The sequence below is a fragment of the Podarcis liolepis genome (assembly GCF_965112155.1).
Source record: "Podarcis liolepis genome assembly, chromosome: 10".
Taxonomy (NCBI): domain Eukaryota; kingdom Metazoa; phylum Chordata; class Lepidosauria; order Squamata; family Lacertidae; genus Podarcis; species Podarcis liolepis.
This window is the reverse complement of record NC_139562.1, coordinates 2,785,139-2,812,616: the sequence shown is the minus strand read 5'-3', so window position 1 is coordinate 2,812,616 and position 27,478 is coordinate 2,785,139. Positions and strand designations below refer to the sequence as shown.

General features: G+C 50.8%; 1 protein-coding gene across 11 annotated transcripts in view; it reads right to left on the bottom strand.

Moving 5' to 3' along the window:
• The window catches only part of SHANK3 (SH3 and multiple ankyrin repeat domains 3), a 443,257-nt gene that overhangs the window by 43,622 nt on the left and 372,157 nt on the right, over window positions 1–27,478 (bottom strand). For 9 of the 11 annotated variants that reach the window (XR_014516107.1, XR_014516108.1, XM_083460914.1 and 6 more), the window contains 3 exons: window positions 13,473–13,608; window positions 7,457–7,537; window positions 5,640–5,663 (listed from right to left, as the gene is read on the bottom strand). Coding sequence is in view for 9 of the 11 variants with exons in the window: in XM_083460914.1 (XP_083317040.1) it covers window positions 5,640–5,663; window positions 7,457–7,537; window positions 13,473–13,608 (241 nt within the window). In the remaining 2 variants the exon portion in view is untranslated. The remainder of the gene's footprint in view (window positions 1–5,639; window positions 5,664–7,456; window positions 7,538–13,472; window positions 13,609–27,478) is intronic. The other 2 variants (XM_083460916.1, XM_083460917.1) reach the window with 2 other exon arrangements.

Sequence of the window (27,478 nt, the reverse complement as noted above, 5' to 3'; positions counted from 1 at the left end):
TTGTGGCGCTCATCTCGCTTTATTGGCTGAGGGAGCCGGTGTACAGCTTCTGGGTCATGTGGCCAGCAGGACTAAGCCGCTTCTGCCGAACCAGAGCAGCGCACGTAAACACCGTTTACCTTCCCGCCGGAGCGGTACCTATTTGTTTACTTGCACTTTGATGTGCTTTTGAACTGCTAGGTTGGCAGGAGCAGGGACTGAGCAACGGGAGCTCACCCTGTCACAGGGATTCAAACCGCCGACCTTCTGATTGGTAAACCCTAGGCTCTCTGTTTTAACCCACATCACCACCCGCGTCCCTGGGTATAGTATATAAAGAGCAGCACCTAGCTCTCTCAGCACCCTGGTGGATGGGTTGGGTCATGCTTATTGATATGTTGCAAAAGGAGTTTCTGTTTTTGTTATTAAAACCTAGCGAAAGTTACTTTTGCATTCCTTGTAATGTGTGGTCTCCCCAGAACGCCTTCTGCAGCGCAACTAATCTGCAAATAGCCAACATCTTTGTTATGGGCCCAGCTGCTGAGTGGGTGACTGCACATTTTTGGACTTTGAGAAAGGTTTGAAAACTCCTTCTCCTGTTGGTGTGGTTCTGTAAGAGTTCCAGAATGGTTGACCGGGTTTCAGAAGCCGAGAAAGCTCTGACGTTCCCGCGGCTGACAGATGAAAACTACAGTTTATGGTCATTTCGGGTGGAGGCACTTTTGACCACATGAGAAGTGTGGACCTATGTAACTGATGTAACTAACCTGCAAATAGCCAACACTGACGCCTAGTAGGGCACTCTCAGGCTATGGGGCACCTGTGGCGTTCTTCTTAAGCGGAGTAAGTGACCGTCATGCGTTGTTCCAGATAAAGTTGCTGCTGCCAGCCACGCAGGATTCTGTCTGGGCTGGAGACTTGCTGAAGTTTGCTTTTAGAAAGCCGAGCCAATGGCTAAAGGTAAAGGGACCCCTGACCATTAGGTCCAGTCATGGCCGACTCTGGGGTTGCGGCGCTCATCTCACTTTACTGGCCGAGGGAGCCGGCGTACAGCTTCCAGGTCATGTGGCCAGCAGGACTAAGCTGCTTCTGGCGAACCAGAGCAGCGCACGGAAACACCGTTTACCTTCCTGCCGGAGCGGTACCTATTGATCTACTTGCACTTTGACATGCTTTCAAACTGCTAGGTTGGCAGGAGCAGGGACCGAGCAACGGGAGCTCATCCTGTCACGGGGATTCAAACCGCCGACCTTCTGATCGGCAAGCCCTAGGCTCTGTGGTTTAACCCACAGTGCCACCCACATCCCTCCTCTATGGGAGTATATTGTATATGAGAGTTTCTAGGGGGTTAACCAGACTGGGACAACAGGCTTGTTGGTTTTTGAATGCCTGGTGTACATTTTTTCCATTTCGTTGTTCTGTATGGGACAATGACAATAAAGGCTATTGTATATAAATTCAACAAATAAATAAATAAAAGAAAATCAGGAGAGTGGAAGCCAAAGTGACTCCTCTTGACATCTCAGGGCTCATGCTGTACACAAATGAAGGACAGAGGTCTTAAGAAGATAAGAACCAAGGGGGCCTCTGGAGCCAGCATCCTGTTCTCACAGTGGCCAACCAGATGCCGATCATCATCATCATCATCATCATCATCATCATTTATTATTTATACCCCGCCCATCTGGCTGAGTTTCCCCAGCCACTCTGGGCGGCTCCCAATCGAGTGTTAAAAACAATACAGCGTTACATATTAAAAACTTCCCTGAACAGGGCTGCCTTAAGATGTCTTCTGAATGTCAGGTAATTATTTATCTCTTTGACATCTGATGGGAGGGCGTTCCACAGGGCGGGCGCCACTACCGAGAAGGCCCTCTGTCTGGTAGCCTCACTTCTCGCAATGAGGGAACCGCCAGAAGGCCCTCTGAGCTGGACCTCAGTGTCTGGGCTGAACGATGGGGGTGGAGACGCTCCTTCAGGTATACTGGACCGAGGCCATTTAGGGCTTTAAAGGTCAGCACCAACACTTTGAATGGTGCTCGGAAACGTACTGGGAGCCAATGCAGATCTCTCAGAACTGGTGTTATGTGGTCCCGGCGGCCACTCCCAGTCACCAGTCTAGCTGCCGCATTCTGGATTAATTGCAGTTTCCGGGTCACCTTCAAAGGTAGCCCCACGTAGAGCCCCACGTCTATCATTAGAAACCCGCAGTCAGGATTTGAGCACAAGAGCAACTCTCCCCGCCTCTGGCTTCTTGCAACTGGTGTTCAGAAGCATGTCTGTCTCCGACTGTGGAGCGGAGACAGCGCCACCTGCGTCCTTGAGCCAATGGTTGGGCCGGTGCAAAAGGCTGGTTTCCCCATGGTTTCTCATCACAGCCTCCCCTCCTCCTCTCTCCTCCTCTCAGGCCCCTTCATCCCTCTGGATGAGACCGTATGGCACACCCACCACTTCCTGCCAGGAGCTGCCAGCAAACATCTCGCTGCTGCTTGTTTGGGCTTATTCGTCTGCTGGCCTTGCATCTCCAAATTGGGCCTCCTTTCTCTTGTCTGAAGCCCCTACCCCTTCGGGTCTCACTGCTGCTGATGGGCTCACTTTCATGCCCAGGTTCTGAATCTAAGAGGCACCTCTTCTGCCAAGGAAGATGGAAACACACCTGCCAACCACCGTTATGCGATCAGGGAGTCGCTTTCACCATTAGAACCACGGCAGTCATAAAGAAAGGAACAGCCGATTGCTTCATTGCTTGAGGACAGCTATGCAAGCAGGCAAGCTTGTTTTAATAATAATAATAATAATAATAATAATAATAATAATAATAATAATAATATTTTATTTATACCCCACCTTTCCCGGTTCAGAAAACCGGGCTCAGGGCTGCTAACAACAAATTTAAAACACTTGATTGATGCAACAAAAAACAGCATAAAATAGAGTGTAAAATGTGAATAACAAAAAAATCAAAAATCAATTTAGAGGGGGAATCCATCCAATAAACATTAGATGATCACCAGGGCTAGCTGGCTAAATAAGTCCTATTTGGGCCAGCGAGGAGACCAGGGGAGAATTAGCTGTGGGATCCCAGAGCGGGTAATCTTCATAAAAGGGGGAGGGGGAGGGAAGGAAGGGGAATAAAAGATCAGGCTAAGTTCAAGTTGAAAGCCAGGTGGAATAGCTCCGTCTTACAGGCCCTGCGGAAGGAGGTTAAATCCTGCAGGGCCCTGATCTCATTGGACAGAGCATTCCACCAGGTCGGAGCCATCACTGAGAAGGCCCTGGCCCTGGTGGAGGATAATCTGACTTCCTTAGGGCCCGGACCTTAAGGTCCTCTGCAGGGCATACCAGGAGAGACGATCCCGTAAATACAAGGGCACACGAGAAAAATCTCCTATGTTGCATATTCGCTGGCCTTGCTTGTCTCTGGGTGGTTCTAGACTGTTGCCTAATGGTGTCTAAAATCCTGTTATTGTGCCATTAATTGCAAGTGGAATTGGAGTTGATTTTCAATGCTTTGCATAGGGTACGGATATTCCTTGGGAGCACCCCCTGCTATGCTCTGCCTAGACCAGGGTGTGATGGCAGGATAAAGGTGGACATCCCTCAGCACATCAACGGACGTGTTTGTGCATAACGCCATGCCAAAACACGGCTTATGGCCGATGCGCACCTGAGCTCTGGGCTTGGCTTTTTGCTCTTTAAAGCTCCATGTCTCAGTGCCCTTTTAATTTCTCTGGAGCGTTCCCTGTGAAAACCCGCTCTTTAAAGCTCAGTTGGAGCAAATGTCAATCCACAGAAAACCCAAACGGATGTTTGCCCCGATTTAGCTTTAAAGAATGGTTTTTTTGTGGAGAAAGCTCGGGGCAAAGACCACTCGGACACAGAGCCTTAATAAATTGTGGACCTTTGCCTAGAAAGAACAGGACAAAAGCGAAGTCTGGAGAAGCCCTGAACCCGGGGTCATGGGGACCAAGATGCTGAAGAGCCTGGAAACTGAGCCTTATGAGAAGCTGTTGAGGGAGTTGGGGATGTTGAGCCTGGAAAAGAGGAGACTGAGAGGTGATGTGAGAGGTGATGTGAGTCCTTCTGAAGGGCTCTCACATGGAAGATGGAGCAAGCTTGTTTTGTGATGCTCCAGGACCTGAAGCGGTGGATTCAAGTGACAAGAAAAGAGATTGTGACTCAACGTCTGGAATAACTTTCTGAGGGCAAGAGATGTTTGGCAGTGAAATGGTCTCCCTTGGAAGGTGGTGGACTCTCCATCATTGGAGCTTGGCTGGCCATGTGTCCATGGATGTTTTGGATGTGATTCCTGCATTGCAGAGGGTTGGATTAGATGACCACTGGGTTTCCTTCCAATGCTACAGTTCTGTGATTCTTTGATTCTACTAAAAAGCCTGCTGGATCAGGCCTAGTCCAGCAACCTGTACTCACAGGAAGCGACCAGGTGCTCATTATGGGAAATCCTCAAGGAGGATTAAGTGTGCGAAACCACCCAGTTTCTGAATGCCTGAGGACTCCAGCTTGAAGCTCGCAATTGGCGTGGTTGAAAGAGCTGCTGTTTCACACTTTCTTGACGATTTTATTGCTGGTGGAATTTGCATTTGGCTATCAGCAACTTCTAGCCATCTATGTTTGGGAATCTGGAAAGGAACAAACAGAAGAACTCCCTCCTGGTGTGGTTTTAGGCCACGATAAGGTAGCGCCGATCTATTTATGTAATTCTTTTATTGCACTTTACATTTTATCATGTGGATACAGAGCTCTGGCAATAGAAACAGCCATTAAAAAGCTATAAGAAAGGGGAACAGGTGCCTTGAGGCAACTGCTCTGAGGCTGAGGAAACGGTGTCCCCAATTAATTTAGTGGTTCCTCTCGCCTTCCTGGCTTTTGGAGAGCATGCAAAACCTGAAAGGCCAAGGGCTGCTGCTGAGGGGGCCCTGAGTTACCATAGAATTGCAGATCTCAAGGGATCCCTAGGGGTCATCTTGTCCATCCCTCTGCAATGCTAATGAAGGCATGGCATTGATTACTGTTTTTAACTAATTGCCATCGCTGTTTATTTTCTGCTGGAATGGAGGAAGCCTATACATGGGGTGTGTCGTTTGGGTATATGTTTTGCATGTGTATGTGGGTGTGCACACAGATCTTTGCACAACGCAGCCACATTCATGCAAGCAAACAAAACACCCTAAGCCCTCGCCGTTCTTTGAACCTGAAGCGGTGTCTGGCGGGGTTGCTCCTGAGCTCAACAAGAGCGCTACATCCAGAAATCCAGACGGACACACTGTTCAAGGAGCTAACCTCACAATCCCCGGGGAAACTTTGCAGCAGCTGAATGGATGGACTCTCATTCCATGGGCTGCGCTGCTGCCGTCCTCCCAACCAACAAACAACGTGAACTTAGGAGGTAGTTTGCCAGGCTGGCATGAAGCCTTCCTCTCCCGAACCTCCCTCCTTCCACAAACGGAACATTGCAAAGACCAGAAACGGCTTTGGAGAGCGAAAGGTCCACACTCCCATGTGTCCTGTGGCTGTTAGCATGGATTGGGGTCCCAGTGCACCTTCCCATCATGCTGGGGAGAGAGGGAGGGAGGGAGGGAAGGGCAGCTTGGATCAAAAGGGGTTTGGACGAGCCCTTGGAGACGGGCAGTTGAACTCACCCCCTTTCCTCCTCCGCATTGAGGCTTGGAATCAAGAAACAAAAGTACAGGACATCAATGGTGTGCAGGGTGCACTCCCCCCTTGCTCCCACACCCGCGGCATGCTGCGCCCCCTTGTCTGCTGCCTCTGCCAAGGCAAGATGGCTCTCTAGGGGAGGGTCATGGTCTGTCCCCAAGCTTTTTGGGGGTGGCAAGCTGCATTCTGCGATGCTTCCCAGCAAGGCGTCCATGCAAGCACCCACCATGTCATGCACCCGCTCACCTTGGGGGGGGGATGCTTTCCCAGCCTCAAAGAGCAGCACTGGGGGATTTGCGCCCCCCCCGACAGCAGGCCAGCTCAGTTTGAGTCACCCCCTCTACTGCCAAAGCTCAGCTTTGGAAAGGGAGGGGGTCTCTGGGCACGTGCTGACTGCCTTCCCCTTCCACACAGAGTCTAGGGACAGGGGTTCTGAGTGGATTGGAGCCCAAGCACTGGAAAATAGCCCCCCCCCTCAGAAGAATGTCCTTACAGGCTGGTGGGGGGGAGAGGAAGGGAGGGACCCCCTTTGGGGCTCAGTTTCCCCAGACTTTCAGCACATCCAGGATTCCCTGAGCCGCCCAGGCCAGCCCCACATCTGCTGTGCAAGAGACTGTGCATGGATTGGGGTGGGGTGGGGGTGTAGCATTCAGGCACAACCTGCCCCCTCCCATTATCTCCTCCTTTTCGGGCCAGGAAGCTGCCCCCCCCCCCGCGAATTGCCGAAGAAGCTGGCGATTTTCCAAGGAGCACTCTGAGCAAAGACAGAGTATGCCACCCCAAAGGTGGGAACAGTGACCCCCCTCGGATGCCAAGACTTTTCTCTGGAGTGGGGTGGAAGCAAAGGGGCACAGGAAACCATGGTTCTCTTCCCGACCCCACAGGGCACCGACTTTTGCGCTCCACCAAACCCCTGCTCAGAGAAAGATCAAAGCGTTCCTGTGTCCGGAGATGGGTTGGGGGGGCAGTTAGCAGGGTGGGCACAGGGGTACAGCCCCGTTAGCCCAGCTAAGCAGGTCCAGGCCTGGTCAACGCCCGGGTGAGAGACTTCTTGGGCACCCACCCAAATCTATGCCACCTTGAGGTCCGGGGCGGAAGGAAGGTCGGAGAGAGCAAGGCTGAGAATGAGTCAAAAGGACGACAGGCTTGGAGGGTGGATGGCTGTGCCCGGGCACCACGAGGGCAAAGGCCCAGAGCTGGGCAGGGAGAGGGAAGTTCTGCTGGAAGCAGTCTGGCGTTAAGCAGGGAGTCTCAGCAGCGTGTTGCTGGTGGCAGGAATGGACACAGAAACGCAGAATCAGGAGGGGAAACCGGGCCCCACAAGTACCACGCCAGGGGAGTTGGGAGAGGGCAAACGCTGGGAGAGTGTTGGGCCAGGACCTGGGAGAGGCCTGGGTTCAAATCCCCCCCCCCCACTCTCAGCTCACCGGGCGTGACTTTGGAGGCTAGTGGCTGCCTCTCTCGGGCCAACCCACCTCGCAGGGTTCTTGTGCTGGTTAAATGATGTGGGAGGGGCCAAGGTTCGAATCCCCCCCTACCTGGCCATGAAGCTCACTGGGCGTGACCTTGCTCCACCGCCAGTCTCACCTACCAAGCAGGGTTATATTTGGGAGGGCAGTGGCCTTGAAACAGCCTCGGAGCTGGTGCAGAGGGCAGGTGGGTGTGGCCAGGGCACCCCGAACCTCTCTTGGGGGGTGGTGCACACCTGAGGAGTGGGGGCAGCAACCCTCCGCCCTGCCCGCCCTGCATGCTCTCCTTTGGGTCCACCCCCTCGGCCTCCCGCCCCCTTGCCAGGACTCACCCAGCTCCTCCAGCTCGGCGGTCATAGACTTGGATCGCAGCGTCAGGGTGGTACTGGGTGCCCTCTTGGGCGGCGGCGGGGCTGAAAGGAAGAGGGAGGGCATTTTGCACTTGCGGTCCAGCAGCTTCCTGGGCGTTGCCAGGTGCAGGTGCCACTTCTTCTCCACGGCCTGGATCTCCTCGTACTCGCGGGAGGAGGAGGAGTCGCACTGCTGAAGGATCTTGTTCAGGCTGCGAGTGGAGGCAAACTTCTTCATGGTCCCGCGGCCGGCCGGGGTGGGAGCAGGGAGGGCAATCGGGGCAGGGGCAAGAGAGCGTTCTGGGCAGGACCCTCAGCTCAGGGGGCTCCTGGGCATGGTCTGCCCAATCCTGCCACTCAGCGGACCCCTCCCTGCCATGGAGGCCATGGGCAAAGGGGGCACGGCACCAAGGTGATATCACTGGTCCTAGGTCCTCGCTCTCATGGCCAGGCTCTTGTTCCCCTGCCTGGCCTGGCTCTCCATTAACTCTGGGGGCTGGCACTGCCCTTGGGGCCTCTGCCTGGTGGCAGTGCTGCCAAGCAGCTTGGGCACGTGGAGACCTCGCTCCGAGGCGGCGGCGGCAGAGGGCAGGGCTGGTCCTCGGCTCTCCCTAGCCAGCCCGTCCGGCGGCGGCGATGCCAGAGCGAGGCTCCATCTGCCATGGGGTTTGTGACAGAGCGGAGGAGCGGAAAGGCTGGCTCGTCGCTCCGCTCTCCCTCGCCCCGAGATCCGTAACAATGCGGGCTTCAACGCTCCCCGTCGCCATGGAAACCGGAGCTCCGAGCTGCTGCCGGAGGCGCCTGCATCAGAGACCCCCAAAACAGGGGCGGAGGGGGGGAGCAGAGAAGAAGCACGATTCCCACACAAGGTGAGCCGGGGAGGAAGCTGCAGGCCCAGTCGGGGTGCGGTGGGGGGCAAGGCCAGAGAGTCGAGGGGGGTGGGAAGACCTCCGTCCGCCACGCGATCCTGCCCTTGCTGAAGCGGCGAGCAATTGGGCTGTCTCCTGCCAGGGGATGGGTGCCAGCCGGCTCGTGCAGGAGGTGCCCGGGGGTCTTCACTGCCGGAGAAGGTCTTCGCTGTGCCCAGCCCAGAAGGCAGGAGGAGACAGGTGCTTTGCTGGGTGCCGGCCACCTGGGTGCTCAGGGACGGATCGCCACGTCTGCCGGAGGTGCCGAAAGCTCAGAGATGTCTCTCTCTCTCTCCCTCCAGCCGGGGAATGAGCAGACCCCCCAGGAGGCAGTGAGCAGAGTCAGCAGCGCGATGCCCACCGCACGGCTCCGTCTTCCCCACGACTCGCACTCGCGCGCACTGGCAGCGTGGAGGATAATTACAGCACTGGGTGGCAAGTTGCCTCCCTTCCTTTCCCCGCTGCTGGCTCTCCAAGCCGCCTGGCTCCCTGCCACCCAAGCAGGCACGGAGGGACCCTGGAGCTCCCCCCACAGCTGTCTCCTCCTTCCCCACAGCACAGACCCACAGGGCTAAAAATAGGAGCCGAGCCCACCCTCCCCCTCGCTCTGTCTCCGCTGTGTGGGAGGGAAGCTGCCTCGCTTTCCCAGCTCCCTCCTGACTCGCCACAGGCGAGGCTTCTGTGGCACCAGGGAGTGGGGGGGGGGGGAAAGGCAGCCACTGCCCCACCCCATACCCGGAAGAAGAGGTGGTGGTGGGGGCCTCAGCCAGAAAGGGTAGCTTGTAATCGGCAGGTGCTGCTCACATGGAGCATGGGAGGCGCATGAGATGTGACTGGCTGGTACTCATGCCAGAACTACAGCTTCGCTTCCCACCCAGTCCTTCCTCAGGGCTAGCTTCTTGACAAAGCCAATGATAGAGTCAGAAGGGACCCCCAAGGGTCATCAAGTCCAACCCCCTGCAATGCAGGCATCTCATCCCCGACACAGGGCCCCCAACCTTCTGCTTAAAAACCTCCAATGCGTGTGCACACTGAGCAATCCTCCTCATCCGTATATTTCGGGCGGCGACGCCTCTGGCACAACTTTTAGGAGGGGCAGATGCCTGCTTCTTGGGAGAAAAGCATTGACAAACCTAGACAGCATCCTAAAAAGCAGAGACATCACCTTGCCGACAAAGGTCCATATAGTTCAAGCTATGGTTTTCCCAGTAGTGATGTATGGAAGTGAAAGCTGGACCATCAAGAAGGCTGATCGCCGAAGAATTGATGCTTTTGAATTCTGGTGCTGGAGGAGACTCTTGAGAGTCCCACGGACTGCAAGAAGATCCAACCTCTCCATTCTGAAGGAAATCAGCCCTGAGTGCTCACTGGAAGGACAGATCCTGAAGCTGAGACTCCAAGATTTTGGCCACCGCAAGAGAAGAGAAGACTCCATGGAAAAGACTCTGATGTTGGGAAAGATGGAGGGCACAAGGAGAAGGGGACGACAGAGGACGAGATGGTTGGACAGTGTTCTCGAAGCTACCAACATGAGTTTGACCCAACTGCGGGAGGCAGTTGAAGACAGGAGGGCCTGGCGTGCTCTGGTCCAGGGGGTCACGAAGAGGCGGACACAACGACTAAACAACAGGCAGGCTCTATGGACGGTGGGCACACCCGTCCATATTGATCAGTCAAATATTGGCCTGTTTTTTAATCACGGTTGAATCCTGTGGACCATCCCAAGGGGCCAATGTGCAGGCAGCTTCCAAAAGTGCTGCCAGGTTGACCTTTGCTTGTGATGGCAGCCTGGGTCCCCCTCAAAAAAAGCATCTCTCACTGGCTGGCTGTGAGAACTGGAGGCTTCACTTCACACAAGGAGTCCTCCACAGCAAAGGTCACTGCCTGATGGGCAGAGTCGGGGGGTGAGGTGAGGTGGACCACCTTGGGTGTCTTCGCTAAGGGGGGTGACAAGCCTACCCCTAGCCATCAGGGGAAGGGGGGTAGCTGCCCCACTTTGCCAGTCGTATTCGCCCCTTCCCCCTTTGTCTTGACAGCTCGGGGGGAGGCTTGGGAGTCGCGGGTGCACGGCGCGCTGAATATCCAACATCGCTGGCTCGCTCTGCCCCTGGCTGCAGGGTGCGCGCATCACTCCATGCACCCGAGTGGCTATCCCGTGCCTATGAGGGCACCCTCTGTGTCCTGCCCCCCTTGGGAGCATGCCCGCCCTGGGCAGTGTGGGCATATGCTCCACCGCTGGGCAGAGAGCCTGGCTGGCAGCACGGGGGTCTGGGTTTGAATTCCTACCCACTCATGAAGCCCATCAGATGGCAGGCAAAATTAATGGACTACGCAGAATTGGATAAAATGACAGTCAGGATTCAAAACTTGTGGGACCAGAGACTTACAGAAGATTGGAAGAAATAAACGAATTATTTGAAGAGCAGCTGTAATCAACAAATTACGCTAGCAGGGCTACAAGAAGTTTTGTAAGGAGAAATATATGAAATATTGCAAAGAAGAGAAAGAAGAGAGACATTAGTTATGAGATTTAAATGTAATAGTGACAATAAGAAATGTAAATTAATTAAATAGATTGGAGAATTTTCAGATGTGATGGATGGAAGTCAAAAGAAATTGTGAAAGATGTAAAAGTATGTTTAATTACTGTTGAAAATGATATGTTGAAAAACTAATAATTTTTTAAATAAAATAAATGAAGTCCAAGAGGTGACAACAGGCCAGCCACATGGCATTCGCAGGCACAGGGGAGACTGAACTCTGCCCCTTTGGCGAACAGCCCTTGGAAGCCTTATGGCCCAGGAATCGTCTGATCCTCCTTCGAAGTTCCAAAGTCTAACGGAACGCAGTGCGAAGAAGGGTTTTCTTTTGTCTTCCCCCAACAGCCTTGTGCACCCCATGGAGCCCCCAATGCCCATGTTAGGCTGGCAGGGATTTGCCAGGAGGTCCCTGGAGGCTGACCCTGTCAAATGCTTGGTCTGCACACCTGCCAGAGGTCAGCTCTGCAGGTACGATTTATCCCTGCTAGGAAGCTTTGCAAATTAGAATATCGGAAGAGCCTGCCGGTTTAGGCCCTTGGCCCATCTAGTCCAGCCCCCTGGCTGACCAGATGCCCCCCCCCCAGGGAAGCCCGGGAGCAGGATCTGAGCGCAAGAGAAACCCTCTCCCCTCCTGCATTTTTCAGCCATTGGTATTCAGCAGCATCGGGAAGGGACCACGAGCGTCATCTAGTCCAATCCCCTGAGATGCAGGGATTCTTTGGCCAGCAAAGGCAAACTGGAACGTGTCCAGAGGAGGGCAACCAAAATGGTCAAAGGCCTGGAAACGATGCCTTATGAGGAACGGCTAAGGGAGCTGGGCATGTTTAGCCTGGAGAAGAGGAGGTCAAGGGGTGATATGATAGCCATGTTCAAATATATAAAAGGATGTCACACAGAGGAGGGAGAAAGGTTGTTTTCTGCTGCTCCAGAGAAGCGGACACGGAGCAATGGATCCAAATTACAAGAAAGAAGATTCCACGTAAACATTAGGAAGAACTTCCTGACAGTAAGAGCTGTTTGCCAGTGGAATTTGCTGCCAGGGAGTGTGGTGGAGTCTCCTTCTTTGGAGGTCTTTAAGCAGAGGCTTGACAACCATATGTCAGGAGTGCTCTGATGGTGTTTCCTGCTTGGCAGGGGGTTGGACTCGATGGCCCTTGTGGTCTCTTCCAACTCTATGATTCTATGAAAGGCACTCAAACCCATGACCTAGAGTTTAAGAGTCTTATGCTCCAACCACCTTCTCCTCTATGCATTTGTCTAATCCTCTTTCAAAGCCATCCAAGTCGGCCCTTACTGCCTCCTGTGGCAGAGAGTTCCACAGTTTAAGAAGAAGGATTTTCCCCCAACATTCGGCTCCATGGAATGCCCACGAGTTTTAGTCTTTGGAGAGGCAGAGCAAAGCCTCTTTCCACGCTCTCCATGCCATGCGGGATCTTGCAAACTCCGATCACGTCGCCTCTTCCTTGCCTTTGCTCTACACAAAAACATCCCCAGAGGAGGAGCTTTGAGGTGTCCTGTCAACGCGGCTCCTCTCTGAAGCTGCCACAGCCCTGTCCTCAGTGCAGCATCTCCCGCAGGCTAAAATCCACCCCAGGCGCTCTGCTCCATCCCAGCCAGCCTTGGGGCAACATCCTGCACTCTTTTCTCCAGCGCTGAGGCCCCAGGGAGGCTTCTGACACTCCAGCGATGTGGGCAAGTTGGGCTGACCCCAGTGGCCACCCACGCCGGTGTGTCTCCTTCCTGCTCCAGAGCAAGCAGCTTCTGGTGCAGCGGATCCCTCTGCGGTCCTGGGCCTTGCAGCCCCTCTGCAGGATCTTGGGAAGGCGGTCCGGGGTCCCCAGTGTGGTGTAGTGGTTAATAGCGGTAGTCTTGTAATCTGGGGAACCGGGTTCGCGTCTCCGCTCCTCCACATGCAGCTGCTGGGTTACCTTGGGCCAGTCACACTTCTCTGAAGTCTCTCAGCCCCACTCAACTCACAGAGTGTTTGTTGTGGGGGAGGAAGGGAAAGGAGATTGTTAGCCACTTGGAGACTCCATAAGGGGAGTGAAAGGCAGGATATCAAATCCAAACTCTTCTTCTTCTTCTTCTTCTTCTTCTTCTTCTTCTTCTTCTTCTTCTTCCCCGGATCTAGTCCTGTGCCACGTTGTCCCTCGGCCGGTCCGTTCCACGAGGGTTGTGTGTTGCACGCTGTCTCCTTCTGTCTCTCTCTGCTCTCTTGGTACGGCTTCATCCAGCGCACCTTTTGACACCTCAGGCCTCTCCTTGGAAGTGTGGGTAGCTACGTGTGGGCCACCCCACATGATGTGGGCCACCGAGGCTGCTTTCCTGACAGGCCCTAGGGCGGCCGGATGGTGGGATGTACGAGGAGGGCAGTTGAAGGCACCCAGAGGTACCCCAAAGATGGGGGAATGAGAGCCAGGTCCTAGGAAGGGGGCACGAGAGCCAGGCTGGGCTGGGTGCCAGGGGGAGAAGTAGGAGACCAGGAGGAGAGGGGGCAGAGAAGGACCAGGGCTGGGGTGTTTTTTTTGGGGGGACGCGCGCTGCACTCACCTTTCTTCCGAACAATGTCCTCCGACTCTGGCTTGCGGCTGACAGAGACAACTTTCATCACCAGGTGGTTTCCCCCCTGGCGGATCAGAGACACCACTTGCTTGTGCCCAACCTTCACCACGTTCACACCGTTCACCTGGGGAGGGAAGGAAGGAACAGTGAGGAGGAGGAGGAAGCTGCCCTGCGAGGCCACCTGGAGGCCTGTTTGTAGACTCGGGAGGGACCCCCAAAGGTCATCCAGTCCAGCCCGCCGCTTGGGAAATGAAAGGTCCAGCAATGTGAGAGAGGAGGTGGCCAGGATTATTATTCGTTTCATTTCTATACTGCTTTATATTTTTTAGCAAAACGTCAAAGCAGTTTACAGCATATTAAAACAATCCAGAATCAAAAATTTCTGAAGAAAGGCAACTATAGAGTATACAGTCAAAGCAACATAATTAACGGGAAACTAAGATAAATGTTCTCTTAAAAGATTTCAAAATAAAACATTACGAAGGAGGCCAACTCCAGAATACATATTTAACAGAAACGAAGGTAACAAACAAAAAATCTTAAACATTTCAAAAAAAAAGCCCCCCCCAACTATTGCTAAGTGAAGTCAAATATAAAATGCATATTTAAAGCAGCATAATTAACAAGAGAATAACGGCTGTTTGGCAGACACAAAAAGACGGGGCAAAATAACCCAATATTTATTTATATATATTATATATATATATATATACACACACACAAATACAGTATATATATATAAAATATTAAAGGAGGGAGTCGACCAGCTCATACGAGCAAAAATTTAATGTGAGTAACATGGATGCTTTTATATATATATTATGAAGTGGAAACTTAATAAAATAATAAGCCAATATTTAGGCCAAAGCACCACTTTTCATCCCATTAATAGTCCCCCCCCCCACTCCTCGAGGCAGAAAGATGTTCCAGGAGCCGCTGTTTGCTTGAGAAGCTTATGCTCATTTGGGGGAATAACTGTTTACAGGTGGAACAGACGGGAAGCAGGTGCTCAGGGAGGGGGGCGTGAGGGCCAAATACAGCACCAGCCCCACCCCCTGCCAGACTGCTCAGACTTCTTTCTCCATCCAAACCCAGGAGGTTTCTTCCCTGCTCCAACACCCCCCTCCCAAAAAATCTTTTTTTGTCCCACACCTTCAGGCCTAAAGACAGGGATGGCGGATTCTCTCATTCCCCCCCCCCCCAGTTTCTCATTTCCCCAACCTTAAATGTGGCTGTCCACCTGCAGCGATTTGTGCTTTCTCTCTCTCAATTTATATAAAGAAATCCTCATGAAAATCTGTCAGTGTTTCAGCGCACATTTCTCCTAATATGCACATTTTTGTACACCATTTTGACTAACATGCACAGTTTTTTTGTACACAGCTTTCCTTAACATGATGCGCTGTGTATGTTGTTTTCATTAATACAGTCATACCTCGTGTTGCATTTGCTTCAGGTTGTGCATTTTGAGGTTGCGTCCCGTGGAGACCCAGAAGTACCGGAAAGGGTTACTTCCAGGTTTCACCGCTCACGCATGCGCAGACGCGCAGAATGACATCACGTGCATGCGCAGAGGCGGCGAATTGCGACCTGTGCATGAGCAGACGCAGGTTGCATTCTTTTCAGGTAGCTTTGAGAACACTGTCCAACCATCTCACCCCCCATCGTCCCCTTCTCTTTTCCAGGGAGTTTTCTCTTCTCATGAGGTGGCCAAAGTCTTTTAGCCTCAGCTTCAGGATCTGTCCTTCCAGTGAGCACTGAGGGCTGATTTCCTTCAGAATGGATCGGTTTGATCTTCTTGCAGTCCATGGGACCCTCAAGAGTCTCCTCCAGCACCAGAATTCAAAAGCATCAATTCTTCGGCAATCAGCCTTCTTTATGGTCCAGCTCTCACTTCCACACATCACTACTGGGAAAACCAGAGCTTGAACTATACGGACCTTTGTCTACAGTTCTACGATTCTATATTCTAAACAGCGAACATATTTAAAGTCATCCAGGAGCAGCTTGGTAGGTGAAGAGCTCATGCACATCTGGATTCTAAGTTTCAAAAGAGAAACACTGGCAGGATGATAATCCAGAACACTGTTTATAAAGCAGTAGAATCACAGACTTGAAGAGCTGGAATGCACCCAAGGATCACCTAGTCCAACCCCCCCGCACTGAAGGAAATCTGGTGGACCATTGTGAGGACAGAGTGCCGGACCAGATGGGCCCCCTTTGGCCTGATCCAGTGGCCAATCTCTTCTTATACTCTTAGCAAGGCTGGAGCTTCAGTTGGGAGTTTGGCACCACTTCCCCCCTCCTTTTTTTAAACTTTGGGTCCTTTGCTGTTGACCTGCCTCTTAACCTAATACCCAGCACAACCCAGGAAACCCGTTTTCTTCAGCGTTCCTTATTATTTGCTTGCACAAAGTTTGCGGGGAGGCTAGACGGCATTCCTTCTGGTGGCTTGCAGGTAATTCAGATGACCCTGCGCTAAGCAGCAGTTCTTTCGCACTTCCCACTGCAATTCCCCTTCATTGCAAAAAGTCCCACCTTTGAGGGACGCGAGCATGTTGTGCAAAGAGCTCCAAGCCAACGTTTAACTGCATAGCCTAAATTTGCAGGTTTATAACTGAATCCCACCCCCCACAAAAGTGGCAGCTTGGAAGTTTCCCTTGTTCCACCACCCTAAATAAACCTAATCTCTTCTTCCAATGTGATTACCATATTTTTTGTTCCATAAGATGCACCTGACCATAAGACGCACCTAGTTTTTACAAGAGGAAAGCAAGAAAAAAAAATTCTGAACGAAGCAGTGGGTGTATGATTTTTGTGGTTCATGCTGTGGCCACAGACATGTGATTTGACGGTGAGTTTGGGGTAGCCCAATGCAAAAATCCTGAGAATCCATGTGGATCCGTGCTTTGTAACCACATTTTTGCGCCATTGTGGCCCCACAAAACAGTGGATGCGTGGGTTTTTTTGGTGCAGGCTGTAGCTATGGACATGCTATGTGATCTGATGGTGAATTTGGGGTGACCCAATGCAAAAATCCTGACGATCCATGTGCTTTTACCTCCCCCTTCCCATGCAGCCTCCTTTATCGCTAGCGTCCCTTATCTCCCTCCCGATCGCTTGCCGATCAGCTGCTCAGCGGCTTTGTTTCAACACCCCCTTCCTTTTTCTAAAAAAAAAAAAGCACGATCTGCTTTTCGCCCCTGGGCAATTCAGCTCCAGGGATCACACATTCACTCCATAAGACACACAGACATTTCTCCTTACTTTTCAGGAGGAAAAAAGTGTGTCTTATGGAGCGAAAAATATGGTAGATTCTTGTCCAATTAAGAGTTCTGCATGTTGATGGCAGTGTGGCTTCTGGGACCTGGCTCTGGAGGTCTGAGCCTTAGAATGCTCTCTTAACCAGAGGAGAAACTGAGGCAGGCCTGGTGGCAGCTGTGGATGGAGGGGGCTGCTCACAATATCTGAAGCCAGCTGCTCCAGTGCTCAGAGCCAGCTGGGCTCAATGGTGCCATGCCAGTCCGAGAGTCTACCAGCTAGGTACCACCTAGCCAGATGAACCTTCCCAAAGCACACCTGAGCCCTGAAGGCCACAGCGTCTGGGACAGAGGTGGGCTTGCGGTGAGTCAACGTTTCTGAAACAAAAGCTGTTTGCTTCAAATGCCGGCTTCTCCCAATGACATCCCTCAGCTTCCTTTCTCTCCCCAGTCAGAAAACTGAAATGTTGGTTCAAAATAGAAAATCTTGCTCAAAAGTGTTGAATGTCATTCCTCTTAATTAGACTTGCAAAAATAGCCGGTTTTGCACACTGAAAAGAAGGCAGCAGCAGCAGCAATAGCAACAAAAGATGAAATTTAATGAAAGGGGGTTGGACAAAAATCACTTGGGGGGGGGTCTCTTTAGGGTCTCCCCAGACAGGCTGAAGTTCTGCCAGCCGGGGCAGCAAGGTGGAGACCAAAACTGTCCTGGCAGATCCCTCAACTCTGACATAAGAGAATAAGAAGAACCATCTGGATCAGGCCCATCGAGTTCAGCATCCTGATCTCACAGTGGCCAACCAGATGGCCATTATGGGAAACCCACAAGCAGGATTCAAACACAAGAGCAACTCTCCCCTCCTGTGGTTTCTACCAACTGGGATTCAGAAGCACGGCTGCCTTGAACCATGGCTGCAGAGTCAAACCTCCTCCATTAATTGCATCATGGACATACTGCACAACAGCAAAAATGCTAGCTTGGTCTCCCCACCTCCTAATACCGAACCTAAAGATTATCTCCCACTTGGACTACTGCAATGCGCTCTACGTGGGGCTACCTTTGAAGGTGACCCAGAAACTGCAACTAATCCAGAACACGGCAGCTAGACTGGTGATCGCCGAGACCACATAACACTTGAAAGACTTACATTGGCTCCCAGGACGTTTCCGAGCACAATTCAAAGTGTTGGTGCTGACCTTGAAAGCCCTAAACGGCCTCGGTCCAGTGTACTTGCAGGAGCGTCTCCTCTCCCATCGTTCTGCCCGGACACTGAGGTCCAGCTCCGAGGGCCTTCTGGTGGTTCCCTCCCTGCGAGAAGCAAGGTTACAGGGAACCAGGCAGAGGGTCTTCTTGGTGGTGGCGCCCATCCTGTGGAACGCCCTCCTGTCAGATATCAAAGAAATAAACAACTACCTGACTTTTAGAAGACATCTGAAGGCTGTCTTTAGGGAAGCTTTTAATATTTGATGAATCATTGTATTTTAATATTCCGCTGAAAGCCGCCCAGAGTGGCTGGGGAAACCCAGCTAGATGGGTGGGGTATAAATTATTACTATTATTATTATTATTATTATTATTATTATTATTATTATTATTCAGCCAAATTGTGTGGCAGGAGACTCAAGAGAAACGAAAGGGAGTTCTTCACAAAGCACATGCTTAAGCTATGGCGCTCCCTAGCACATGATGGTGGGACAGCCACTGGCTTTGGCGACTTTTTAGTTTAGAGAAAAGGTGAGTAAAGAGGCGGGACAACAGAAGTTTATAAAATTATGCCTGGCATGGAGAAAGCAGCTTGAACAACCCTTCTCTTTTAACACTGGAATTGGTAGACGCCTGCTGGAGATGAATGTTGGAAGATTCAGGACAGATAAAAGGACTTCTTTATGAAGCACATAGTTAAACTGTGGAACTCCCTGCCACTGGAGGCAGGGATGGCTGCCCACTTGAACGGCTTTAAAAGAGGACTGGGCAAATTCATGGAGGAGGAGAGGGCTCTGGGTGGCTCCTTGCCACAACGGCTACGCTCCGAAGAGGGAAAGCCAGTGCTCAGTCACTTCCACATTTGCCCAACCCAGGGTTGTGGCCAGCGCCATGTCTGAACAGGCTCACCAGAGTGTCATTCCAGAGAACCAGTCTTCCTTCTTTTTCTAGGGATGATGGTTCAAAAGGACCGCCTGCTGTGCTAGAAGCCACATTACACGTCACAGATAAACAGCTCTGAGGCTGCTCTGCTCTGCAGTGGCCTCCGCTTGAACAAATGCAAAATTAATCTTCATTCTCGGAGTCTCTTTGATCTGGTCAATGGTGAAGACGTTTCTTCGCAGCCCTTTGCTTTTGTAGTGCTGTGCTAATAGCTCTGTCGCTGATCTAGAAACAAGTTTTCTGGGAGCGATGATGAGCCCTGTTATCAAAAAGAGGAGCAGCAGGAAGACAATTCCAGATTTTGCCCTCTGCCCTGAAATATAAAGTTGCTTTCCGAGAATGCAGCCCTTCTGATGGAATCCTTAGAGGCTGCCTTTGTGAATGTCATCTGTCATGTGCGATCAAGTTGAGATTCCTGCATTGCAGAGGGGGGGTTGGACTAGATGACCCTCAGGGTCCCTTCCAAATCTATCATGCTGTGATTCTATGAATTGGCCAACTCTGAAGATGCGGCAGGAGAGGAACTTAACTGTGCCTAGCCAGAGGGAAAACTCAAAGGGAGATTTCCCAGTGCTCAAACCTGGATGGAAGTTCTAGGTGTCTGGTGATGAAGAGGCCATGCCAAAGCACACAGAAGCTCTCCTCTCTCCAGCACATCATCATCATCATCATCATCATTTATTATTCATACCCCAACCATCTGGCTGAGTTTCCCCAGCCACTCTGGGCAACTCCCAACAGAATATTAAAAACACAATAAAACGTCAAACATTAAAAACTTCCCTAAACAGGGCTGCCTTCAGATGTCTTCTAAATGTCAGGTAGTTGTTTATTTCCTTGACATCTGATGGGAGGGTGTTCCACAGAGAGGGAGCCACCACCGAGAAGGCCCTCTGCCTGGTTCCCAGCAACTTCACTTCTTGCAGGGAGGGAACCGCCAGAAGGCACTTAGATCTGGACCTCAGTGAACGATGGGGGTGGAGATGCTCCTTCAGGTATACTGGACTAAGGCCAAGTAATGGGGGGAAATCACATTACCTTGACACTAGCTGCTATGTGCAGAGCAAAGGTACAAAAAAATAATAATGAGGGTTACCAATGACTACTAGCCTAGATGGCTGTGCTTCTGTGGTCGGAGGCAGAAATGCTTCCGAATATCAGTTGCTCAAAAACACAGGGGGGAAGAAGGCTCTTTTGTGGGGTTTTTTTAATAAAATATTTATTAATTTTTTTTTGAAATATAACAGAAAAAATGAAAAAGAAAAAAGAAAAATACAAAATAAAAACAGTTAAAAACATACATTATTTCTTTTACTTATTTTCTTTTAACTTATTTCCCGGACCTCCTCATACATCCCTTTTTTTGTATTCCACTTCAATTTATTGGTTCAGCAAATCCTTACCATTAGATTTTAACCCATTTATAACCCTTTTTTCATATTCTCTTAAATCATTGCAGCTGGAAACCCCTTAGTTGCTATCCAACATCATTCTATCATTCATTAATTTTACAATATTTCTGTAGATAGTCTTTAAATTTCTTCCAGTCTTCTTCCACCGACTCTTCTCCCTGGTCTCGGATTCTGCCAGTCATTTCCACCAGTTCCATGTAGTCCATCAACTTCATCTGCCATTCTTCCAGGGTGGGTAGATATTGTGTCTTCCAATACTTTGCAATGAGCATTCTTGCTGCTGTTGTGGCATACATAAAGAGAGTTCTATCCTTCTTTGGCACCAACTCATAGAGGGTTTCCCTTGGCGGCATCTCAGTTGTGCCTGCTGTTCTTTCTGGGAAAGCCACTTCTGCCTTGGGGAGGAGGTGGGGTTGCGGGCTTCACGGCCCCTCCACGTACCCGGGGGGTGGGAGGCCAGCCCCTGCACGATTGGGGGACTCCCTGCTGCGTCACCCTCTGGCTGGCCAATTGGGATGCTCTGGGGGTGTGGCCTGCCCTATTTAAGGCAGAACGCAGCTGGGGATCTCCCTCTTTGTCCGTTCGCCAGCTGCTCCGGTTTTCCCACCCTCCCGCCCTTGAAGGTTTTCGTTCTTTGACCTTGCTATGGACCTTGGTTGGTCGCCGTTGAGGGGCCTGGTAGGAATTTTTCCTCTTGGCAAATTGGCACCAGCCACTTGGTTTTCACCTACCTCGTAGCAAATCACCACAACTTTCTTGGTATTGGCTGTTAGGCATGGGTATTGTTCTGTAGATGGAAGAGGGGAGGTAGTGCCATCACCTGGCCCACATTTGGAAGGGTATTCCATTAAAGGATTCTGGGGGGCGTGGCCCTGTCCGAAGCCTGGGGAGGTGAGGGCCTAAGGCACACCCCTTATCAGTGACCCCAGGGGAGTTCCTAGTTGATGTGCATCAGCAGGACTCTCCCTACTGGTGGTTAACCCTTCCCGGACTTCAAGCAGATGGGCTGGAGTCAGATATACCGTATTTTTTGCTCTATAAGACTCATTTTTCCCTCCTAAAAAGCAAGGGGAAATGTGTGTGCGTCTTATGGAGCGAATGCAGGCTGCGCAGCTATCCCAGAAGCCAGAACAGCAAGAGGGATTGCTGCTTTCACTGCGCAGTGATCCCTCTTGCTGTTCTGGCTTCTGAGATTCAGAATATTTTTTTTCTTGTTTTCCCCCTCCAAAAACTAGGTGCGTCTTGTGGTCTGGTGCGTCTTATAGAGCGAGAAATACGGTGGTCGGTTAGGTCCAATGCCTAAGCCAATACCGCTCATCACCTGTAACCAAGGAAGTTGTGGCCTTTTTAAGCCCATTAACTTTAATAATTGTGTCATGTGTCATTATTTCTGCCTGGGGGCGGGGCGGGAACTCGCCACACAACTGAACCTGAGCCCTTCTCCATGCATGACCCACAGACCTTAACTGCAGGAGGACAGGGCTGGAGGAAGACCTTTTCTTCATGCACTGAAATGCACAAGTTTCCTGCTCCACCAGATCCAGGCATGCCCCTATTTTTGCCTTTGCGCACCCCACCAGCCGGGAAACGTGATTCCCTCTCTCGCCAGCCGCTCCCTGGCTGCTGTTGAGTAATGCGTGAAATACGGCCACACTTCTGGGATTCGGCTGGTGGCATCGCTAGTGACAAACGGCACCATAAAACGCCGTTCGTCTTCACCGCTGCCAACTCCCTTAAAACAAAAGCAAGCGCAGACCATGCGTCTATTGCAAGTTCATCTCCTCTTATGGCCAGCTGCCTCGGGAGGCCCTGTTGCAAAGGAGGAAGGCAGCAAGGACAGATTTTAAATAAACGTTAGCAGACCAGCTGCTTCTGCCCTTTTGTGACCTTTCTTCCTGTGATGCATTTGCTTACTCCGGAGGCTGAAGTTTCCCCCCTCTGCCCAGTGCCAAAGCACCCCACAACTCATTGGTAAAGGGCATGGCAAGCCCCCTCTCACCACCCCATAGGGGCAAGAAAATGTGTAGCTGGACCCAGGCTAAGGGCAAGGGCTGGTGCAAGAAGAGGGCAGAGGGAAGGGCCTGCTTTTTAAACTGCCCAAAAATATGCTCACCTTTTCCTTTGATTGGGAAAGGGGTTTGCAATGGCTATGATGACGACATCTCACGATACAGTGGTACCTTGGTTCTCAAACTTAATCCGTTCCAAAACCAAAGCGTTCCAAAACCAAGGTGCGCTTTCCCATAGAAAGTAATGCAAAATGGATTAATCCGTTCCAAACTTTTGAAAATAACCCCTAAAACAGCCATTTAACATGAATTTTACTCTTTAATGACACTGTTGATTCATAAAATAAAAGCATATTGATTCATAAAACGAAAGCAATAATCAATGTACTATCCTATAAAATAAATAAGAGAGCAAAAACAAAAGTGCCAAACTTAATCTGTTCTGGAAGTCCATTTGACTTCCGAAATGTTCGAAAACCAAGGCACACCTTCTGATTGGTGCGGGCACCATGGAAACAATAGCCAACAACCACAGCAGACGTTCAGCTTCCAAAAAAGTTCGAAAACCAGAACACTTACTTCCGGGTTTTCGATGTTTGGGAACCAAGGCGTTTGAGTACCAAGGCATTTGAGAACCAAGGTACCACTGTACTGTCACAGCCACCCCTACACGGCGTTCTTAAAAACACAAACACGTGCATTAAGGACTCAAAACAACCCCTTGCCAAATCCTAAAACAACAAATGTAACAGCAAAAAGTTTTTGAATCTGCAATAGACAGAGCAGCAACAGGACATTCTAGAGCACACTGATTCATGGATGAGAGTCCACTTGCAACAGACAAGCATGGTGACACCTATGGAAGTTTTTCATAGAGCTGTAGAATCACAGAAGGGTTGGAAGGGGATCCAAAGGGTCAAGGGGTCCAACTCCTTGAAATCCAGGAGTCGCAGGTAAAGAAGCCTTGGCAGGTGGTGATTCCACCTCTACTGAAAAACCTACAACGAAGGAGAGTCCAACACCCTTCCACTTGCCATCAGAAAGTTCTACCTGCTGTTTAGTCAGAAGCCTTTCTTGTCGTTTGAAACCATTGGTTTGTGTCCCACTCTTCAGAGCAAGAGAAAAAGCTGGGTCCCTCTTCCATGTGACAGCCCTGGAGATATCTGAAGGTGGATCTCATATCTCCTCTTTTAGAATCATAGAATCATAGAGTTGGAAGAGACCACAAGGGCCATCGAGTCCAACCCCCTGCCAAGCAGGAAACACCATCAGAGCACTCCTGACATATGGTTGTCAAGCCTCTGCTTAAAGACCTCCAAAGTAGGAGACTCCACCACACTCCTTGGCAGCAAATTCCACTGTCGAACAGCTCTTACTGTCAGAAAGTTCTTCCTAATGTTTAGGTGGAATCTTCTTTCTTGTCGTTTGGATCCATTGCTCCGTGTCCGCTTCTCTGGAGCAGCAGAAAACAACCTTTCTCCCTCCTCTATGTGACATCCTTTTATATATTTGAACATGGCTATCATATCACCCCTCAACCTCCTCTTCTCCAGGCTAAACATGCCCAGCTCCCTTAGCCGTTCCTCATAAGGCATCGTTTCCAGGCCTTTGACCATTTTGGTTGCCCTCCTCTGGACACGTTAAACAGTTAAACATACCCAAATCCCCCAACCGTTCCCCATAAGGCTTGGTTTCCAGACCCTTGATCATCTTGGTTGCCTCCTCTGCACACCTTCCGGCTTGTCAACATCCTTCTTAAATTGTGGAGCCCAGAATTGGATGCAGGACTCCTGACCAAGGCAGAACAGAACAGTACTATGGCTTCCCTTGATCTGGACACTAGACTTCTGTTGATGCAGCCTAGAATAGCGTTAGCCTTTTTTGCTGCTGCATCACACTGTGGGCTCATGTTCAGCTTGTGGTCTACTAAGACCCCGAGATCTTTTTCACATGCACTGCTAGTAAGCTAAGGTTACCAGATTTTTTTTCAATGAATCAGGGGACAGTTTTCAACTTCCTACTAAATAGATGGATTTTGTCAGGGGGCTGGTTTTTAAATCTGGGGACTCTCCCCAGGAAACGGGGACGTCTGGTAACCTTATAGTAAGCCCAGTGTCTCCCATCTCATATTTGTGCAGCTGTTTCTTCCTGCGTAAGTGCTGAACCTTAACAACTGTGCATTTGTCTTGTAAACAGAAGCATTTTCCCACCCAACTCCTTAAATTACAAAATAGGGGCCTTCTCCATTGCGGCAGCATGACTGAACAAGCTTGATGCTTCAGGAAATCTGGAATTTGTCCTCAAGGACAGAGAACAGCAGAGCAGCGTGGCCTGATCACACGTAAGCATCATCCCAACTGTGACTTGCCATGAAGAAGAAGGCATGCTGGTGCCCAGAGAGAAATGGTGGCAGCTGTCACTCATTCCCCACTGCTGGTGCTGCAGCATCAATAGCTAAGCCATGGTTTGTCAAAGAACCAATGGACTTCAGAGTTGGAAGAGTCCCTAAGGACCGTCTAGTCCAGGGACAGCCAACTTCCAGGAGACTGCGATCTACTCACACATTAAAAAACTGGCAGTGATCTACCCCGTTTTCTGGGGGTTCAGGTCAAAGTTGTCGAGCTTAGGGGACAAAAAACCACTCACCGACAGATGGCTAATGAAACTGTCAGCGAGGCCTTGGTCTTTCGTTCTAGCAATCTAGAGGACGGGGTAGGGCCGGATGGAGGAGCCAGCGATCGAATGTGCTCTACCTAATTTTCCCAGAGATTGATCAGTAGATTGCCTTCCCCAAACAAGGCATGATCGGCAAAGCACACCTTGGCTGCAGGTGGTGGTTTGTTTGGAGCAAGGCAACTTCAGGTTTGCATGTAACATGAAGCCAAACCCTGGCTTGGCTCCCAGTAAAAAGGTAAAAAAGGGCAAAGGACCCCTGGAAGGTTAAATCCAGTCAAGGAGACTATGGGGTTGCGGCGCTCATTTCACATCAGGCCAAGGGAGCCGGCGTTTGTCCACAGACAGCTTTCCAGGTCATGGGGCCAGCAGGACTAAACCACTTCTGGTGCAACAGGACACAGTGATGTAAGCCAGAGTGCACGAAAACACCATTTACCCTCCAGCCGGAGCTGTACCTACCGTATGTTCCGGCGTACAAGACGACTTTTTATCCCTGGAAAACCTCCCCAAAAGTCGGGGGTCGTCTTATACGCCAGGTATAAGCGTTGGGAAGGAGGAGAGGGAGCCGGTGAGCAGAGGCGCCCCTTCTGCTGTCGCTCCTCCTCCCTCCCCACAGAAGGGGACACGAAAATCCTTCCAAGCATGGCGCTCACCCACCCACCCGCCAAACGCCTTGCCTTGGGCTGCTGCTGCTGCTGTGATGGCAGAGGCAGCGGAGGGGTGCGCGCTCTGCCCCCTGGCGGTGCTCAAACTCTATAACTCTAAAATCGAACAGCAAAAGTTTGGGATCGTCTTATACGCCCAGTCACCTAATACGCCAGAATCTACGGTATTTATCTACTTGCACTGGCATGCTTTCGAACTGCTAGGTTGGCAGGAGCTGGGACAGAGCAACGGGAGCTCACCCCGTGGTGTGTATTCAAACTGCCGACCTTCTGATCGGCAAGCCGAAGAGGCTCAGTGGTGTAGACCACAGCACCACCCACTCCCCTTTAGCTCCCAGTACTGCAGCATCAAGACTATATATAGAATCATAGAGTTGGAAGAGACCACAAGGGCCATCGAGTCCAACCCCCTGCCAAGCAGGAAACACCATCAGAGCACTCCTGACATATGGTTGTCAAGCCCCTGCTTAAAGACCTCCAAAGTAGGAGACTCCACCACACTCCTTGGCAGCAAATTCCACTGTCAAACAGCTCTTACTGTCAGGAAGTTCTTCCTAATGTTTAGGTGGAATCTTCTTTCTTGTAGTTTGGATCCATTGCTCCGTGTCCGCTTCTCTGGAGCAGCAGAAAACAACCTTTCTCCTTCCTCTATATGACATCCTTTTATATATTTGAACATGGCTATCATATCACCCCTTAACCTCCTCTTCTCCAGGCTAAACATGCCCAGCTCCCTTAGCCGTTCCTCATAAGGCATCGTTTCCAGGCCTTTGACCATTTTGGTTGCCCTCCTCTGGACACGTTCCAGTTTGTCAGTGTCCTTCTTGAACTATGGTGCCCAGAACTGGACACAGTACTCCAGGTGAGTTCTGACCAGAGCAGAATACAGTGGCACTATTACTTCCCTTGATCTAGATGCTATACTCCTATTGATGCAGCCCAGATATGATAATGTTCATAAGTGTACTAACCAAGCACATACATAGATCAGCACAGGAAGGCCAACCTGGAACCATTTTGATTCCTAAACTGAGCAAATGTTTTCTCTGCAAGGTCAAACTGGAAAAGCCTCCCCATTGTCTTTTCCTTCACAAATCCTGTCTTAAGGGTATGCCTGTGTATGAATAGGGTGAGCCTGTGACCTGGCCCAGGAACTAAGTATTATCACTACAAAAGACTGGCCAGGCTCCCCAGGCAATCCAATCAAGTAACCTGCCAGACAGGAGATAAACAACGACAGGAGAAAAACAACATTCAAATTTCTGTTTTAAGACCGCCTTTTCTGTGATGTAGGTGTGATGTACTGTGGTGCCTCGCAAGACGAAAAGAATCCGTTCTGTGATTCTCTTCGTCTAGCGGTTTTTTTCGTCTTGCAAAGCAAGCCCATTGACGGATTAGCGAATTAGCGCTATTAGCGGCTTTTAGCGGCTTTTAGCGGCTTATCAGCTTAGTGGCTTAGCGGCTTAGTGGCTTAGAAAAAAGGGGGGGGAACCCGCAGGAGCTCGCAAGACATTTTCGTCTTGCGAAGCAAGCCGATAGGAGATTCGTTTTGCGAAGCACCTCCAAAACGGAAAACTCTTTCGTCTAGCAAGTTTTCCGTCTTGCGGGGCATTCGTCTTGCGGGACACCACTGTATCTGAGTGGTGGTCTTAGGTTACACCCCTTCTGTGATGTATGTATGATGTTTCTGGGGGTGGTCTTGATCTACAGGGCGGCAATTTCAAAAGTCTTTATAAGGCCTTGCACACCATTTTTCTGTGTCTTTTCCTCTCTCCTGCAAGTGAGGGGAGCACCCTGTTGCAACAGATCAATAAAGGCCAAGCCCT